This window comes from Felis catus, chromosome B2 (assembly GCF_018350175.1).
Source record: "Felis catus isolate Fca126 chromosome B2, F.catus_Fca126_mat1.0, whole genome shotgun sequence".
Lineage (NCBI taxonomy): Eukaryota > Metazoa > Chordata > Mammalia > Carnivora > Felidae > Felis > Felis catus.
In genome coordinates, this window is record NC_058372.1 from 10,913,875 (window position 1) to 10,934,415 (window position 20,541).

Below are 20,541 nucleotides of genomic sequence, written 5' to 3' on the forward strand. Positions count from 1 at the left end.
CTCAAGAACTGTGAGATCATGACCTGAGCCGAAGTCAGATGTTTAACTGACTGAGCCACCCAGGCACCCCAAGAATTTGCAATTCTAACAAGTTCACAGCTGCTGCTTTGAGGACTACCCTTTGGGAACCAATGGCCTACGACTACAGAAACGAATTTGATGGGGATGACAGTATCTGTCAAACTCCAGTGGTAGCTGTGATAGGTGTCTTAAAATTATCTCATTTACTCTTCACAGCAACTCTGGGACTAGTATTTCCCCATTCACACAAATGACTAGTAAATAGAGTTAGATTTATAGATTTTATTTTTTCTTCATTTTATTTATTTTAGAAAGAGTATGTGACAGTGAGCAGGGGAAAGGGGCAGAGAGTGAGAGAGAGGGGGAGAGAGAGAGAGAATCCCAAGCAGGCTCCACTGTCATTGAGGGGCCTGATGTAGGGCTCAATCCTGTGATGTTTAATGTGTAAATTGGAGAGTAAGAGTAAATGAGGGAAAAAAAATACTCTCACACCTATTACATGGCAGGTACTTAAATGCCTTGTCTTTCCTCGATTTTTTTAAAATTAATGTTGATTTACTATTAATCAACTATTGAGATTGAGAGCCAGAGAGAGAGCATAAGCAGGGGAGGGACAGAGGGAGAGGGAGACATGGAATTAGAAGCAGGCTCCAGGCTCTGAGCTGTCAGCACAGAGCCCGACGCGGGGCTCAACCCCACAGACGGTGAGATTGTGACCTGAGCTGAAGTCAGGTGCTTAACCGACTAACCCACCCAAGTGCCCCTCCTTGATTTTTTTTAATAGATGAATAAACTGAGGATCAAAGAGACTAAATAAAAACCCTACATTCCAGTGGCTAATAACTCACCAACACTTACCAAAAGAGTCAAACCAAAAGGATCGCCCTACTGGGGATGGGAAATGATTCAAAACCATTGAGGTTTTTGGCGAACACAGAGCCATTTATCTCCATGGAAATGAGGCACCGACTGGGCCTAGCCTGATTCCAAGAGGTGCCAGGCATATCTGAAAAACATCGCATAACCAATCCTTGTTGATACACTTAAATACCCAGAAAATGGAGGTTTAACGTTAACTAACTTTTCTAGTTAGCTTACAACCTCTTTAGGTTCAACTTGTCTAAATTTTTATAAGTTCTTTTTTCCTACATGGCAACATCTTATCAGTGCAGGTAAACGCTTCTGTGGTATAATGCATCTCCCACCAACGTGAGGACCAACATTATAAGCATAATGCTTTCTCATTCATTCATGTCTCCGACATAAAACATACTCCTCTTGATAGGACCCATTTTTCTAACAATACTGTGCGTACCATGGTTTAAAATCAGCTGAAACTGTACTGGCACTGGACATACCGTGTATTTTTTAAAGATGGATTCATGAGATAGGATTCTTTTGCCACAATTTGCTTCCTCCTTAAAAGAGGAAGCCCTGATTCAACAGTGAGATGTGTTCTTTGCACGTCTCAGATTACAGAAGGTAAAAAATTTGAAAATACCCAGAGCGTCAAAGAAGGGGGCTTTCCTACCCATCTGGTGGGGGCTGTTGACACAACAGTTTGGGAAGACAATGTGGCAATACATATTAGCTTAGAATACACATGCCTTTTTATTAGGTAATTCCACTCCTAGGAATTTTTCCTTAATAGGTACAGCTCGACATTTATACAAGTACAAACGTTTTTATTTATAACAGCAAACACTGGCCATTAGGAAGGGCCTCATTAAATAAATTTTGACACAGTCATTCCACAGGACACTATATAACACTTAAAAAAGAAGGTGGGCCTATATGTCGTTACGTAGAAGCATGTCCACAATAGGGGGCGCCTGGGTGGCTCAGTGGGTTAAGCGTCCAACTCTTTGATTTTGGATCAGGTCATGATCTCATGGACTGTGAGATCCAGCCCCGTGTGGGGCGCTGTGCTGACAGCATAGAGCCTGCTTGGGATTCTGTCCCCCTCTCTGTCCCTCCCGATTGCATGCGTGCGCTCTCTTAAAATAAACAAACTTAAAAAAAAAAAAAAGAGAGAGAGAGGGTATGGAAAAATGGGGTGAGAGGGAAGAAAAACAGAAACTGAGGTTTCACCATATTTCTATTTACATTCTCTACCCCATCAGCGTACAAGGGATTGGTCACCAAAACCTTTGCGTTTTAGTTGAAGTCAAAGTCTGGGACCAAAAGCCCTTCTGGATGGACAGAAGCGTAGTGAGAAATCAGCCATGTGCCCTCTCCTTCTGACTTGTCCCTTGGGACCTTCATTTGCCTGTTGACTTCCTATTTCTACAAAGACATAAACAGAGGAACTAAAACCCTATACATCCCACCCTGAAATTACTGCAAACTTTGCAGAAGTCGTCACATTAACCAGAGTAGCTCTGTTTCCGGCAAGGTCAATGTCCCTGCCCTGAGTACTTTAGGGACTTGGCAATCGGGTAAATGATTTGCTTGGGAGGGAGGGTTGAGTCGACTTCAAAATGTGAATGCACAAACCCCAAAATTTGTTACACTAGTAAACAAGGGATTACTGTATATCTACTTCATGATCTTTAAAGTAGGGATATTTTTTAATGACTGATTTGGGTCATCATTTTATGGATGAAATGCCTCGCACTGAATGAGGTGGGTAAGGGGAACCTGGGTGGCTCAGTCGGTTGAGTGTCTGACTTCAGCTCAGGTCATGATCTCATGGCTCATGGGTTCGAGCCCCACATTGGGCTCTGTGCTAACAGCTCGGAGCCTGGAGCCTGCTTCAGATTCTGTGTCTTCCTCTCTCTCTTCCCCTTCCCCACTCATACTCTGTCTCTCTTCTCAAAAAATGAACATGAAAAAAATTTTTCTTTGAAAAGATAAGGTGGGTGAGTGCATGCTACTTTACTATGACAACACTGATCATTGGTGATGCCTTTCTTCTTGGGCTTCTGTCCTCAGTGGACTTTGAATCTGGATGGAGGGATAAAATGGATCTCGGTCAGATGGCTGGAAAGTAAGGCAATGCGGAGATTTGTATGAAATCTATTCAATTCGATTTTAATACTGAATGCCCTCAGGAAAGAGATGCTGGTTTTACACTAGGGTAGCCAATGCCACCCGGGTAAGAACCATGTTTGAGTTTTTCACCAATAAATGCCCCCAATCTAGTATTCTCTTGTCATAATAAGTGTTTGTTGACTTGTAACTGCCCTGACCAGGCAACGAGACTGCATTAGGAATTAAAGGAAGAAGGGACGAAGATCCTGAAAACAAAAGACACGAAGGTATGCAATACCTCATGTGAGAGGCACAGCAGAAGGTGGTCTGAATGGATGTTGTGCGACAGAACTTGTGACAGCCCCAAGGAAGATGATTCAAACAGGAGCACATGAAGGAATAACAGGAGTGGCATTTTGACAGCAACATTTTAAGAAACCTGACATTAGTATCCAAATGCATAGGAAGGAGAAACTGGCACACGAAAATAACTTTCATAGTCCAGACCTCAAAACGGCAGTCTACCATAGTCAATGCAGCATGTGTGGATGAGGGGGGGTGTTCTCTGAGCTCTCACCAGCCTTTTTCCCTCACCCTACCCGTTTGCTCCCTTTCAGACCATTATCCACTCTGTTCCAGAGCCACCTTCCCTACCCCACTCCCAGACAAAGCCTTTTGTGGCTCCATAATGCTCTGTAACAAGGTATACAAGACCCTCCCCATGCAGTCGCTGCTCGCCTCTCCAACCTCATGCCCAAGCACCCCATGCCTCCCACAGTACTTTCCAGGGCTTTCTGTCAGTTCAGTGCCTCGGTATGCCCCACTTTCTTGGCTCTGTGCCTTCACACATGGCTGCGTCTCCTCCCTATGGTACTCTTCCTATCCCAGCCCCACCAATACTGCCATCAAGCAACCCCCTAGTCCTCTTTTGGTCTCAGCCATACAGGAAACCCTCCTCACCTCCCCAGGTCTAGTTTCAGTGGCTTCCCTGATGCTCCCATAGCACACCGTACTCCCCCATGCGAGCCAGACTAATCATGGGGGATGCACACGGCACCCATGTGTCTACGCCCACAGCACCGTGGCTGGTACGTGCCAGTGTCAAATGGAAGGACAGCATCAGATCAAGATGGGAACAGACTTGGGGGAAATTGGCATAAAGGTGTAACAATAAAAGAACAAACAGATAAACTTGGGTGACTCAGTGGATGCAAGGGTAACTTCTCTCATTGTGCTCCCACTTTGCCTGCTCTCTCTGGTGGTGATTTGCATGTTTGGCCAGCCTATTGCATTCCAATATGTGGTCTGAAAAATTAAACTTTGGCAAGGTATGCTTTGGGGAAAAAAAAAGAGAGAGAGAGTCTCCATAACATACCAACACAGACTGCCAACATGCCATCTTTTTATAACCTTCTTTGTGAAAAAGAAATCAAATCTTGTTCCAGATTCTAGTACCGCCCCCCTACCCTGATACCATATGCTTTCCTAAGAGAATATAGAAGAGCCTGAAGTACTTGTTCAACCTATGATCAAAGGCAAGAATGTTGTGCAAATGAATCTTGTTCCAAAGCCTGTGTCAACAAAAAGGGGTGGAGGGAGGGGAATGAAGTACTATTTATTAATATTCCCACAACGGATGGAGCACTGTGGGACTTTTTAATGAGTAATCTTATCCTAAACAGTAAGATAAGCCTCATTCGAACATTACAGAGCTGGTGAGTAGAATGCAAATTAGATTTCAACAGAACCAGCACTAATAGGTAGAATTTATATAGAAATAGGCTTTGGGGCGCCAGGGTGGCTCAGTCAGTTAAGCGTCTGACTTCAGCTCAGGCCATGATCTCACGGTTCATGGGTTCGAGCCCCATGTCAGGCTCTGTGCCGGCAGCTTGGAGCCTGGAGCCTGCGTTGGATTCTGTGTCTCCCCCTCTCTCTGTCCCACCCAGCTCACACTCTGTCTCTGTCAGGAATGAATAAACATTAAAAAAAAGAAAATTTTTTGAAAAGAAATAGGCTTCAAATGGATGTAGAAGAAAAAACAGCTTAGGGTTTAAAATTCCATAATTGAATAGTCAGTGTTATCCTGGAGGTTTTCAAGCAAAATCTTGATGATCAGACTAAAATTTTGATGATCAGACTATGTAGAGAACTACATACACACTAGCTACATTATGGGCACTGGTCTAAATGCTTTACCCAGATTATCTACTGCAATCTCCTCTATAACTTTAGGTGATTTATTTTTATCCCTATGTTATATAAAAGAAAATGGACCCAAAGACATGAGTGGCTACCACCTGCTGGTCCAAGGCCCTATTACCTCTGGTCTGGATTATTATATTTGTCTTGTAATTAGTTTCTCTGCTTTCATCCTTGCTCCTGTAGTTAATTCTCTATGCAGTAGCCAGGGTGACTGTGATGGTTAATCTTACGTGTCAACTTGACCAGGCCAAGGGGTGCCCAAATATTTGGGCAACATTACTTCTAGGTGCATCTATCAGGGTGTTTCCAGATGAGATTGGTTTTTGAATCGGTAGACTGAGGAAAGCAGACTGCCTCCTGATGTGAGTGGGTCTCGTCCAATAAGCTGAGGGCCTGAACAGAACCACAAGGCAGAGGAAGGGAGAATTCATTCTCTCTGCCTGACCACATGAACTAAGACACTGATCTTCTGCCCTCAGGAAGGAACTTACACCAGGGGTTCTCCTCATTCTCACGCCTTCAGACTCAGACTTGAACTATACCATCAGGTCTCCTGCAGCTAGTCTCCAGCTTATAAGCAGCAAATCATGAGACTTCACCTCCATAATTGCACAAGCAAATTTCTTATAATAAATCTCTCTCTATACACACACACACACACACACACTCACACACAATCTCATACTGAAGATATGTACATCTATCTCCTATTGGATTTGTTTCTCTGCATAACCCTTATTAACATAGCGATCTATTTTTTTAATTTTTTTAATATTTATTCATTAAAAAAATTTTTTTAACGTTTATTTATTATTGAGAGCCAGAGAGACACAGAGCATGAGCAGGGGAGGGGCAGAGAGAGGGGGAGACACAGAATCCGAAGCAGGCTCCAGGCTCTGAGCTGTCAGCACAAAGCCCAATGTGGGGCTCAAACTCATGAACCATGAGATTATGACCTGAGCCAAAGTCAGACACTTAACCAACTGAACCACCCAGGTGCCCCATTTAAAATCATTTAAAACATGATTAAATCACATTAACTTTGTGGGTTAAAATCCTCCGAAGGCTCCTGTTCTCACATGAGACTGAGGCCATAATTATGATAGTCTGCAGGGTCCTCCAGACAGACCCCACTGCCTCTCCGACTTCATCTCCTACAGTCCCCCCTGCTAGACAGACAGACAGACAGACAGACACACACACACACACACCTCCTTGCTGTACCTGAACACCAAACACAACCCCAGTTTCAGACTGCCACACTGCTCCCCTCTGCCCAAAACTCTCTTCTGCCTAATATGTATACAGCCGGTTCCCCAGGCCCTCCATGTCTCTGCCTAGATAATACCTTGTTGGTGAGATTTCCCCGACCATCCAATGCACAGTAGGAACCCCTCTCCTGCACCACTCGCTATCCCCTTGCCCTGCTTTAACTCAGAGCATCTATCATTGTACCAACAAGTACCTGCTTGTCAGTATCTGTGCCCCGCACTAAAATCTGAGCTATCTAAACACTAGGCCTTGATCCAATTGCTCACGACCATATCTTGACCGTCAGAACGATCCGTGGCACAGTAAATATTTTTGCGTCCGTTGAATCAATGGAGCCCAAGCAATCAGATTTGAGACCCAGTCTCAGATGTGAAACCATCCTGGCATCCAGAAAGGAGCTACGACAGAGATGCTCAGCCCAAAGAGTGTGGTTTCCTTTTGCTGCTCTTCAGTCTTGCTACACCTCACCACTTGCCTTGAGTAAGTGAGTGGTGAGCACTAGGCGTGGATGAGATCATGGGTCCAGAAAGCCAACTCCTTCTTGAGTCATCCTGACTCGGTTTCTCACGCTCTTACAATTTGCTCCTGTTTCTCCGATGCTATCTGGCCTGCCGCAGCTCCCTCCACAGTAGGAAAATAGAGTATCGAATTTGCATTTCAAATCAGTGACTTGACTAATACAAAGTCAAAGTCATTATCCTCAGAACCCTTTTAAGTTTCAGCAGTGAGAATACTGAAGTCATTTACAAATAAACGATGTCAGATGAAGTCACTGAAAACCTGGCACAGATAATTTCACTTTACCCCAAAGTAAAGTGAAGGGAAAGCCGAAGACTAACCTTGTAAACTGAAATGTTTTAGTAGCAGAAACCAACGGAATCAGAGAAGGCCTTAAATTGGCAGAATTTACTTCTGTGCATCTAATGTACTACAAGACGGGAAGGCAGAGAACTGGAGAATTTTAGTGCCTCAGGCCACGACTAGAGGAGGGGACAAAAAAATGTTTGTGACATTGCTGGCGTACGATGCCTTGTTATTTCCTGCAGCTCCAGAGAATTCTCAATAAAAAATAGTTAAAATGATACTAGTCTATACATATCAAGCCAACAAGTTATTCTATTACTATATTCCTATTGGGGGTAATCAGCTTTTAAATAAATGGTAGCCTGAGATACTGGGCCATCTGATCTCTTACATCCATCAGAAATGTGTGTATCTGTTCACTGTTACAGGGTTTTTTAAAGGTTTTATTTATTTTGACTATTTTAATTTTAATTCCAGTATCGTTAACAGACAGTACCATATTAGTTTCAGGTGTACAATACAGTGATTCAACACTTCCATACACAACTCAGGGCTCATCACGATACATGTGCTCTTAATCCCCACATCACCTATTTCACCCATCCCCCACCCACCTCCCCTCTGGTAACCACCAGTTTGTTCTCTGTAGTCAAGAGTCTGTTTTTTTGGGGTTTTATTTGGTTTGCTTTTTTTTCCGCTTGTTCATTTGTTGTTTCTTAAATTCTACATATATGTAAAATCATGTGGTATTTGTCTTTCTCTGACCAACGTATTTTGCTTATCATGATACTCTCTAGATCCATCCATGTTGTTGCAAATAGCAAGATTTCATTCTATTTTATAGCTGAATAATATTCCTCGTGTATATACACCACATCGTTTATCCATTCATCTATTGAGGGACACTTGAACTGCTTCCATAGCTTGGCTATTATACATAATGCTGCAATAAACATGGGGTGCACATATCCTTTCAAATTAGTGTTTTCATATTCTTTGGGGAGATACCCTCATCTATTCACTTTTAAAGTTGTGCTGGTTTTCCTCGAAGTCCTACTTCTCGCTCTTCAATCGAAGCCCCGAGCCATTAGCCAATCTTTGGACAAATCCCACAGAGAAATCTCTCTCTCTACCCTAATTGCCAGTCTGTGGGTGTCTCAGAATAGTAGTAAGGTTGAAATCACCTATAAAACCATCTTCTTATAAAAGGCTAAAGAGGAAGGTGGTCTAGTTTTTACAGGATTTCCTTTCTCTAAAACATTACTGAAAAACAAGACAGCTCAGCACACAGTAGAACTTATTAGGAAAGAAAGGACTAAAACAGTCCCAACTTAAAAGAGACTCAGCACTTGACTGGAGTTCTCACTCAATGCCTCCTACCACTCTCTGAGATAGGGATGATCATCCCCTACCTCCCTCCACCCCACAGGAGAGGAAAGGAAGGTTCAGAGAAGCTAAGGATCTTGCCTAAAGTCACACACGTTGATGGGAAAGCCTGAACCTGAGCCTGGTCTTCCTACCTCCAAATCTGCACTCATGTTTAAATTTTTTTTTAATTTTTAATGTTTATTTATTCTTGAAAGGGGGGGGGGGAGGGGGCAGAGAGAACTGGAGACGCTGAATCCAAAGCAGGCTCCAGGCTCTGAGCTGTCAGCACAGAGTCCAACACAGGGCTCAAACCCACAAACCATGAGATCATGACCTGAGCCGAAGTCGGACGCTCAACTGACTGAGCCACCAGACACCCCCAAATCTGCACTCTTAACCACCACGTTGCACTGGAAAGGGAAAATGGAGGTGGTAGTCGAAAAATGTCATTCCTTCTGAAATCCTAATGTAGTTATCAGTTAGAATCCAGGCACAAACACCCGCAGGTTCTCTGCTTCATTTGGAAGCTACCAACCCGTGCGGGTGCACATGTGTGCATGGGTACACGCGCGCACACACACACACACACACACACACACACGCCAGCGCACGCACGCACTGCAAATCTTTCCAAACTGTAAATGTCTCCAAGGCCATATGTGGGCTTTTCTTAAAGGTCACTCAACAGGCCCCAAGGAAAAGAAGGGCTTGGTCTAAAAAGTTTTATATTTCCTCTCACTTTTTTAAACATTGGAAAATCCATTTGGCTCAGAGAAATGAATAGTAAAAGGAGTTCTAACTACTTAGAGCCAACAAAATGTAATGGAAAAAAGTCAAGAATACGGCTGGACGTTATTTTCTTTTTGCTCAGCACATCCTGTCTTTAATCTGAAAGGTAAATAGGCCATGCCCAACATACCGACTCTTTTCAGGTGAAATTATCTAGGTTATAAAAACAAGCAACAACTATGTCTCCATTATGCTTTAATTCGTGGCTGACAGAAATAGCTTCCAGAATAAATCAGAGAGGCAAAAATTGCTCACAGGGGAGCAAACCCACAAATTTTCCCTCCTTTGATAATGGACTTTTGTGAATTTTTTTTCTTCCACTTGAATTATAACTGTGTGGTATCATTATCTGGAGGAGTATGTTGCAAATGCCAGAAAAGGAAATTTTGAATTTTCATGTTTGAGTTATTTAAATCCACAGGAGAGAGAAAGAGAGAGTTTTTGCATATCATTGGTTAGTAGACGAACATCCCTGGGATATTTAACCTTCAAGTACGAGAGCAAGTAATTTTGCAACACCTCTCTCCATAACCCCACAATATCAACTTCTTGACTCCACAATGCACGTAATGGTCTGTGAGTTCAGCCATGCTAATGAGAGCAAGGCCTATCTCTGTCCTATATATTTAGCCTTCCTTGCTCCTTGCTTTATGCCACACTTTCTTCTGTATATTACAGCTGAGCAAAGAGTCTAACAGAAACTGTCATCAGAAATAGAACACGTTAAGTTTCCTTCAACAAGAAACGAGCTATACTCATGGATTATTTGAAGCAAAGTCCATCACATTCCTTTCTCTGGATGTCATTTAAATCAAGAATTACCTACAGGGAATAATTTGAAGCAGTGTTCTCCAGAGCCGGAGTTGTGGGGAAGTTAATGGGTAGTCCCCTAAAAAGGTGGGGTGGTCAAATGGAAATGCTTCCTCAGGAGAAGTTAAACATGGTCCCCTTGCTTTTCTTTTAACAAGATTTCACAGAGCCTCTAGAATGCATTATGATCCTTCCGAGAAAGGAATGGAGAACATACCAGTTTCTGAGCTAATCGGACCATGGGACAGTTTAGTCAAGGATCACCTCTGTTTCACAGCACTAGAGGTCCACAGAATGCACGTGGGTTGGGGGTACCTATCGGAAGGCCCGATCTCCCTAAAGATAGGGAATGACCTGGCTCACATCCAATGGTCAGGTCAGACACCCCACATCTATCCACACTGCTCTCCCAGAGCACACTGATCTTGGGAACAGAGAGAATTTAAGCTCACAGCAACGTGGTCAGGGATACTTCTTAGGGAAAACAAGAATGTCCTTATACATTCTTAAGGACAGAATGTATAAAAAGCTTTATTAAATTATGAAAGTATACCAGTATAGTACCGCATCCAGCAGGGGGACCATTCCATTTGACCCCTCTCATAATGAGGAAGGGAGGGAGAAGGATCTTAGCAACACCATCTCAAAGACACGGTATGCGCGAGAAGTCTTTCCCAGCCAATACTTAGAAGATGTCATGCAATCATATTTAAAGTCAGAAATTAGTAGTATATGGCTGATTCAAATGTGTCACATATTTCTCTGCAGCCTTGAAAACGCAAAACACATCTGATACCTTTACTATTGACATTGAATATCTATACTGGAGTGCAAATTAAAATGTGTGGGATTGGACACATTTTTTAATAGTTTTTTAAAAGTTCCAGCGTCGGAGGGATATAAAAACTACCAAGCCATTTGACTTTCTGGTTTGGAGTACTCCCCAACAATGAGGAAGTCTGATCATAGATGACAGAATACTCTCATTGTCCTAACTCCTACCCTCAAATTGCCAAAGGGGAACCGAGAAGCCGTTGTGTTGTTTTTAACTGGGAACTGAGATCTCGTGCACCAATCCTTGTGACAGCGTGCACTCCTTGTCAATGTGAGGTACCACCTCTGCCTGTGGACCCTCTACCCAGCGCTGACAAGCACAAACTTGAATCCTGAACTATCAGGTCTCATGGCAAAACCTGAACTCCGTATCCTGCTTTTCAAACATCAGTAACCCCCAGACAAAAATTTCCCTCCTGCCTTTAACCAAATGCTGCTTCTGACTCCTTTGTTTCAAAGATTAGCAAGGGTCCAAAAATTATGTGAGAAGGTCAGAAAGAATCCTTTCAGAAACACAGCATTCAGCAGCAAAGCAAGACCAAAGGAAACCGAAGCCGTCCCTCAACAACAAGGTCACTTCCTTAAGCAACACACACTGATAACATGAGGAAGGACCAAGCACAGACGTCACTGAGCGAGGCGTCCTCTTCACAGCCTGCTACACCTGCAACAGCCCCCACCTGCACTCCACCCTCCTGGCCCTGCTCTGCCTTTTCTCTAAGCCCTGTTGCCCAATCCTCTGTAACTCACCCAGTTATTATGTTTATTGTTTATTATGCAACTGCCTTTGATAGAATATAAGCCCCTAAAAGCGAGGACCTCTGCTGGCTTTGTTTCTCAAACTGATAAATCCCAGTGACTGGCACAGATCCTGGGACACTTGTCATCTTTGGATCCCAGAGTTCAAAACTTAAGGAAAGGATTATAGTCACTTTCCTTTTTTATTTATTTATTTTTTTCATTTTCTATTGGGGAGAGGGGGGAGAGGGGGGAGAGGGAGAATCCTAAGCAGGTTCCAGGCTCAGCACAGAGCCTGACATGGGGCTGGATCCCACCACCCTGGGATAATGACCTGAGCCAAAATCAGGAGTCAGACATTCAACCGACTGAGCCACCTGGGCATCCCTAGTCACTTTCCTTTTTACCCAAAAATCATTCCAAGGCTTCTCCCTACCCTAATCCTCAATCAAAAAAAGTTTTTTAATCAATATAAATGGGCTTGAGAACATGACATTTTGATGAAATTAACAAGAAAGAGCAAAATTTCACCTTAAATTGTTAATCTATTTTTTAAAAAAGTATGCTTAGTAAATACACCGCTTTATAAATGACTCTACATCCTTAATGATTCCTCTGTCCTTGCTTTCCTTGATTTAAGCACTGGTCACTATACCTGAACTATTCAATTTCCTTCTCTAGTCAGGGCATGAAACCTAGATTTGTCTGGTGATTATTACACTTTTTGTCTAGTAAATAATAACAGTCTGCCCAGACGAGGCCCTACCAAAGCACAGATAAAAGGTAAATATTATAACTTGGACATCAGGCCTCTGCCATGCTGAGATGCCAGTCTGCATCCCGCATGACTCTTAATTCATCCTCGGTTTAAGAGAGTAGTTGACTCATGGGGCGCCTGGGTGGCTCAGTTGGATGAGCTTCCGACTTCGGCTCAGGTCATGATCCCATGGTCCGTGAGTTTGAGCCCCGCGTCAGGCTCTGTGCTGACAGCTCAGAGCCTGGAACCTGCTTTGGATTCTGTGTCTGCTTCTCTCTCTGCCCCTCCCCTGTTCATGCTCTGTCTCTCTCTGTCTCAAAAATAAACAAACATGAAAAAAAAAATTTTTTTAAGAGTAGTTGATTCAAATACATACAGGAGACAGGAAGGTAGTATAAACAGAGGAAAGATCGTCTCTTTGGGGCCTACAAATACAGGCCTGGATGGAGTAGCTAGATCTTACCACTTTTTAATTTTTTCATGAAATTTCCCAATTGGGGATCCAAATAAAAATGTGTTGAGCCCAGACGTGACCCATGAGCGTCAATTTGCAACTCTTGTTTAAAGCCTCAGCTCAGAGATCACTGCCACCAGGATGCCCCCTCCCATCCCCAAGCAGGTGAGACAGTCTGCTGGTATACTACATCTAGCTACCCTTGACCTTGCCAAACTTGGACAGTTCCTTCAATGAGTCCATCTTCCCTATGGGACAACATCCAGCAGAGTGCCTGGCACACAGTAGGAGCTCAAAAGATATTTGAATAAATGAAAATCTGAATAGGACCACTGGGTTCACACTTGCAGTAGCCACCTTGAATTCAACAGTCTGCTTCCTATCTTCACACCTTAATCAACCAGACTCCAGGGAAATGCGCCATCAAGGTCATGACCATTGATACCAAGTGTCACACTAAAAGAGGAAGGCCCACTCCTGGAGATCTACCTACATATTCTCTTTATTATGAGGAGTAAAGTACCATTCAGCATATTGTGAAGACAGGAAAAAAAAAGGGAGAGAAGCACGAAGTAAAAAAGTTATGTATCATGTGCTTTGTAAGAGACAAGAAAGTAGATGAAAGAAAATTCAGTTAACTGCCACCTGGTCTACCATCCAACACGGGATGAGCTCCTTACAGATGGGAGTTAACGAAGATGTGTGAAAAATATTTCTATTTTGTTTCTTACCTAGCACTTTAAGAACAGATCCTGCTTATTCAACCAGTAATTAAAGATCACATATACGTTATGCTTTGCCTAAAAAACAGTAAATACGGGATTTACCGTTCCAGACACTATTTGGAAACAGACCCAAACGTGGAATTGCTCTCCAAAACAGAAGGCTGTTGTAGCAAACCCTGGTTTCTCAGAAAGCCACTGAAATCTATCCTGTGCTTTGACAGTTCTCCCCGTTGTATTTTCTCACGCTCGTGTTGAAAGCTTCAAGGAGAACTTACATCTGTGCAGAAGAGGCACTGGCATTCCTGGAGTGTGGTCATCTTGTCCAGGGACTGTTCACACAGGCAGAGTTTGCAAGTGACGAGGGGGGACGGAGCCAGGTCTCCCGGCGTCAGATTTTCGGTGGTCATGGTGAGACAGTGGAACCTACCAGCTGAGCCCATCAGCCCATCAGCCTTCTTCAGTCTCCTCAACCCCTACAGGAAGGTCCAAAGCAGAAAATATTGCATTCATTAATACAGCTGTTGTTTAACCAAAACATTTGGGCACCAACAGAGCAAACCTTCACTTTCCGGGATATCTAGGCATACATCAAAGGCATTTCTGAGAGCCATGGCCTATAGAGCTTGCCACCTTGGCAAGGTGCTCCTGGAGAAATTGAAGGTGACCTCACCATCCTGACTCATATAATGTAAATTATGGGAACGAAAAGACCACAAGGAATAAACACGCCATTTAGGAGTTGCATACTATAATCCAACAGATTAAAAGAAACAACAACAACTTGAAAATAGGATGCCCCACTCAAAAAATTACAGAAAGAATTACCATGAGATCCAACAATTCTGCTTCTCAGCATACACCCAAAAGAATTGAAACCAGGATGGAAACTGATACTTGGCACACCAATGCTCACAGCACCATTATTCACAATTAGCCAAAAAGTGGAAACAGTCTAAATGCCCATCAAGAGATGAAGGGATAAACAAAATGTGATATGAACATTCAATGGAATATTATTCACCTTTAAAAGGGAGTAGGAGGATGAACCTTACAGTCATTATGCTCAGTGAAATAAGCCAGACACGAAAGGGCAAACATCGTATGATTCCATCAGTAGGAGGTATTTAGAGCCATCATATGCGGAGAGACAGAGAGTAGAAAGGTGGGGTTGGGAGAGGGGGAAATAGAGAGTTACCATTTAATGGGTACAAAGTTTCTGTTGGGAATGATGGCAAAGTTCTGGAAATGGAGAACGTGATAGTTACACAACACTGTGAGTGTACTTCATGCCACCGAATTACACACTTACAACAACTGAAATGGTACACTTTACGTTCTATAGGTTTCATACCAATCAACTTTCTTCAAGGGGGGACCAGTGCTGATTGTGTTCTGTCACATATGTCCTTGCATTTACTCTTTTGCAACCGTGATGATTATTTCCTTCATCTTATAGAGATGCTAAGCAATCATAACTTCTTCTGAAGAGGAGTTAAATAATCTGCCTGGGTTCTCAGAGCTTGTATAGAGCAGAGCAAAATTCGAACCTCCATCTTCTGAGACCAAGCCCAGTCCCGGCCCCTTACACCAGAGACTGGATATTATGTGGAAGGATGGAACGGGGAGAGAAAGAAGTTAGAAGGGGTAGGGAGAGAGGAAACCCGAGACAAAGAGATAAAGAGACAAACAGCCCATGACTACAACTATCGAAGGTCACCGAAACTGTGCAGAGTAAAATCTGTCTCTAAATATGGCAAGACAATAGGATTTTCCTACACTGAAAAACAAAAATTATAACTGAAACCCTTCTACTTGTTTTTATTCAGAGTACCTTTAGAAGAGGTAAAGTAATTGTGAAAGTAATCTTCTATAGTTTATAGCACATCAAGAAATTTCATGTTCTAATTAAAGAGAAGGAAAATCCTAAAGTTCTTACCATTTCAAGAGAGTATGGCCAATCCTAATAAACTCTGCCACAGAAATAAATGTAAATACGCTCTCCCCCTACAAGAACCAGACTCTTCTCGTCCCCATTTTGGAGCAAAAGAAATTACATGTTTGGCATTTGTTATGTAGCCCCACAGTGGCTTATGTCTCAACATACAGGTACAAAAGTATGACAAGGGAGAAAAAAACAAATTGTATTGGATGGAAAGAAAAAAGATCTATGAGATCTAACTGCACTAACTTTCTTAATGTCATACCAGAAAGAATCAACAGTTATTATAAACTCTAGTAACCTGAAATATTCAAGGCTTTTTACCTACTCCCTCAGTAGTAGACTTGATTAAAAATAAATTTAAATAGGAAGCTAACCAATGATTGGCTTCCATGATAGTATTTCTTGGGAAAGGCCGTATACGGCTTAAGATGTGGTGTTCTTATTTACCTATTAATGAGCGATCATCCAAGAGCAAATCAACCTATGTATAAAATTCAGGATTTTGAAGTTAAAGAAAAAAAATCTCACTTTAGGGTCAATTAGTGATCTTACCTCTCTCCTCTTTCCAGGTGATGCTTAGACAACCATCACCTGTTTGTTTCTCAAAGTAACACACACATCACCAATTTCATCCAAGTGCTGTCTTCACATTTCTATCTTCCCAACATGGTGTATACACCATATTCTGATGATTTTTGCCCACAAAAATAGAAATCCCTAGTCAAACATCAAGAAGAAATGCAGCCAGTACACTTAGCCTGATGAGCACTGAGTAACGTATAGAACTGTTGAATGACTTCAGTGTAGCTCTGAAACTAATATAACACTGTACGTTAATTACACTGGAAATAAAATGTTAAAACTTAATAAAGTTTTTTTTAAAGGAAGGAGGAGGAGGGGTGAGAGGAGGTGGAGAAGGCCACAGCAAAGAAGAAGAAATGTAGCCAGTAAATGCTTCTGGAGGGAAGAGGGGACTGACACAGACCAGAACCTCCCCATGTCACAAATGTCAATTTCGGGAAGAGCCCATTTGGAGGAAGCTGTTAGGAACAGGTAAGTCCTGCTGTTCCAACACAGCAGGAGATGTAGAAATTCTTCAGCAAAGTCAATTATTTCTTACAGTCTCAAACCACATTTTTTTTTAATTTTTAAAATTAAAAAAATTTTTTTTATCTCTACCCCCAATGTGGGCTTGAACTCACAACCCCAAGGCCAAGAGTCTCATGCTCTACTGCCTGAGCCAGCCAGGTGCCCCTATAACATTTTTTAGAAAGAGACATAGGACACTCACAAAATGAAGACATAATTGCATACTCCTTAGATTATCTCTTAGAAACGGTCTTTTGAGGGTGTCTGGGTGGCTCAGTTGGTTGAGCGTCCAAATTCGGCTCAGGTCATGATCTTGGCGCTCATGAGTTCGAGCCTTGTGTCACACTCTCTGCTGTCAGCGCAGAGCCCGCTTCAGATCCTCTGGCCCCCCTCTCTCTGCCCCTCCCCCACTTGCACTCACTCTCTCTCTCTCAAAAATAAATATTTAAAAAAAGTTAATAGTGAAACATGGTCTTACCACCTGCCATATCTGTAAGTTTGCACTCCTTACTTTGTGAGTTACAAACCAAAGTTATAAAAATATAAAAATGTCTATTACCTCCGGGGCGCCTGGGTGGCTCAGTCGGTTAAGCGTCCGACTTCGGCTCAGGTCATGATCTCACGGTCTGTGAGTTCGAGCCCCGTGTCGGGCTCTGTGCTGACAGCTCAGAGCCTGGAGCCTGTTTCAGATTCTGTGTCTCCCTCTCTCTCTGACCCTCCCCCGTTCACGCTCTGTCTCTGTCTCAAAAATAAACAAACATTAAAAAAAAAATTTTTTTTAATATCTATTACCTCCAAGTTTCTTCCTATCCACTTTATTTGTCATTATTTGTGTGTGTGTGTATGTGTGTGTGTATGTGTGTGTGTGTGTGTGTGTGTGTGTATGTGTGTGTGTATGTGTGTGTGTGTGTGTATGTGTGTGTGTATGTGTGTGTGTATGTGTGGTAAGAGCACTTAACAGAAGATCTCCCCTCTTAGTGGGGCCCCTGGGTGGCTCAATCGCTTAAGCGCCCGACTCTTGGTTTTGGCTCAGGTCTTCACCTTACAGATTGTGGGTTCAAGCCCTGCATCAGACTCAGTGCTGACAGCACAGAGCCTGCTTGGGACTCTCTTTCTCTCTCCCTCTCTCTGCCCCTCCCCTGCTGCACTGTCTCTGTCTCTCTCAAAATAAACTTAAAAAAAAAAAAAGGTCTACCCGCTTAGCAAAATTTTAAGCATACAATGTAGCATTGTTAAGTACAGGCATTATGCTGTTCCTGAGGTACATATGTATCTCCTAATTCATCAAGTTGTATACATTAAATATATACAGCTTTTGGCCATCAATCATACCTCAATTAAGCGGTTTACTATATATACATGTACACAACTTTTTAAAGTATATTTTATCTGTAAAAATATTTTGATAAAAGCCTTTTCCAAAGCAGAGACCTGTTCTGTTAAAGCAACAACAACAAAAATTCCAAGCATTCCACACAAGGCCGTACTTGTGACTGAGAAAGAGGAAGGAGGTCACATATTTCATCTCTGAGATGTGCACAATTCAAAATGCTTCTTCAAAAAGAAGTGATTTATTTTTCTGTGGGCAATAACACCGACTCCCTGAAGTGATGGCATTCAAACATGTTTAAGGCGATGGAATTTTACAAAAACAAAATCTGGAGTAAACTGCCACCGTGTAAAGGAGTTAAGGTGGGCCAGTGCTGGTGGAAGAGGACAGGGAGAGCCAGGACAGGGAGAGCCAGGCCAGGTCCCCTGGACCTGTCCCTGGGCACCTGCCAGGCACCATCACAGATGCTCAAGGCTTCACCAGGCACAGTCTGAAAACCTGCTCTTCGAGTTTTCACTCTGGGCAAAATCAATTAATAAAGGTTTTAAAAATGAATGACTCAGGGCACCTGGGTGGCTCAGTCGGTTAAGCACCCAGACTTTGGCTCAGGTCACCATCTCGTGGTTTGTGAGTTCAAGGCCTGTGTCGGGCTCTGTGTGGACAGCTCAGAACCTGGAGCCTGCTTTGGATTCTGTGTCTCCTTCTCTGTCCTCTCCCACTCGTACTCTGTCTCTCTCTCTCTCTCTCAAAAATAAATAAACATTAAAAATTTTTTTTAAAATGAATGACACATGCTGAGCGCTTCATAAAGAGAATATGAATCCAGAAAATCCTTTCACCCTTGATTCATTACATACAGAGCTCTTCAAGGAACAATCAGGACAGTCCTGAAGTTCTCTTCTTAGAGATGTCGGGAATGGCTCCCAGGTGTCCTAGTGTCCCTTCACTTACATCTTATTCGGATCCCCTGGTCTCCGCAGCATGGAACCACCAAGAGAAGAAATTCAGCTGCCCACCCAGACCATAAGCAAACAGCATGAAGTTCAGAAGGGGTGTCCAGAGGAAGCTGACTCCCCCCCACACACACACACGCACACACACACGCACACACATGCTGACAGCTCCGGACCCTTTCACAGCACCATGTCTCCGCAGGTGCACTGACGGTTCACACCCGCTCCCTTCTAGGTTTTGGGGAAAGCTATCCACCCAGAGAGCCGGTAATTCATCTCACTGCCTTGCTCAACTGGTTCTGCCTCATACCTCAAGTTTCACCTGAAAGAAGAAAGTGACCTGAATGGTCCACCCTCCTGCTTGTTTTAAAACGGTAACGAGGATCCCAGCTTCTACCATTATGGCAGATGTGACCCAGCCGAACCCAATGAGGAAAGAATTTTGGCAGAGAGGACAAGGGGCATGTTGGGGAAGAAAAAAGAAACCGGACAGCTGCTTTTAGGTTTAAACTCGCTAAAGTTAATGGCATGGGTGGGGGTGGGGCGGCGAGGACGGACTTCACCCAGATTCTACAAGTACCACTTGCTTAAATATAACTAACCACACAACGGGGCGGCATGCTAGAAGCACAGGATGTAGAAGGACTTTTCGTATTCTGCTGGCGGCCTGGAAAAGCAATCTGCTCCAAAAATGCAGAGGCTGGAAGAGCCAACATTCAAAGTATTTTTAACTAATGTCGTCTACGCCTGCCTCACTACCCAGAGTCTCGGTGATCGTTCCACAGCACTAAAGGATAATGTAGTCGGAAGGGACAGTGTTTCACCGGGATACTTACCTAGTTATTTAGGAATTTTTGCACCATTCAGCAAAAACTTTAAAATTCAGATAAATGGATGAAGCAGAATTAAAGAGACCCAGAGAAACAGAAAATAAACAGAATGAATCACCTGGGTATTACTGACAGAAGAGAATATGAATGTGTGTAGAAAGCCAGCTGATCTGTGCTGAGGTCTTAATTCCAAACCGTGCTACGGAAGTCTAAGATCTACTCAAGAACAAGGGACAAAACAGAAGAGGAGACACAGGAATACTCTCAAAATGTTTCCATGCCCATGTAAGGCACTGAGTCATTCCTGTGAGGTAGCTGGAATAAAAGATATGAAAGCATGACTCAGAGAAAGCTTACAAAGGGAAAGGTTTTCAAGAAGGGTAGGTGGTGGGGAAGGTATGTCTGAAGTGTTGCCTTCATAACGGAGAGATTTTCTCAGGAAGCCAATATTCTAACCGAGTAGAATGAAACAGCAATCCAAAGTTCCCATCTCTGCCTTGTTAGGAAGCTCTCCCAACACCAACCAAGAACGACATGTCAGACAACCAGATTCCACTCAACATAATCTGAAAATCAGTACTGTGTTGACCCTGGCACTTCTGCCCAATGCAACTATTTAGCGCCAGTTGGTGTTCTTAACAGAAGCTATT

The 20,541-nt window shown here is 43.0% G+C and overlaps 1 protein-coding gene across 4 annotated transcripts in view; it reads right to left on the minus strand.

The window, feature by feature from the left end:
- RNF144B (ring finger protein 144B) overlaps positions 1-20,541 on the minus strand; it is a 186,521-nt gene that overhangs the window by 54,682 nt on the left and 111,298 nt on the right. For all 4 annotated transcript variants that reach the window (XM_023253627.2, XM_006931411.5, XM_003985746.6 and 1 more), the window contains one exon: positions 14,023-14,220. In XM_023253627.2, the coding sequence (XP_023109395.2) occupies positions 14,023-14,187 (165 nt within the window). In that variant the 5' untranslated portion in view covers positions 14,188-14,220. The remainder of the gene's footprint in view (positions 1-14,022; positions 14,221-20,541) is intronic.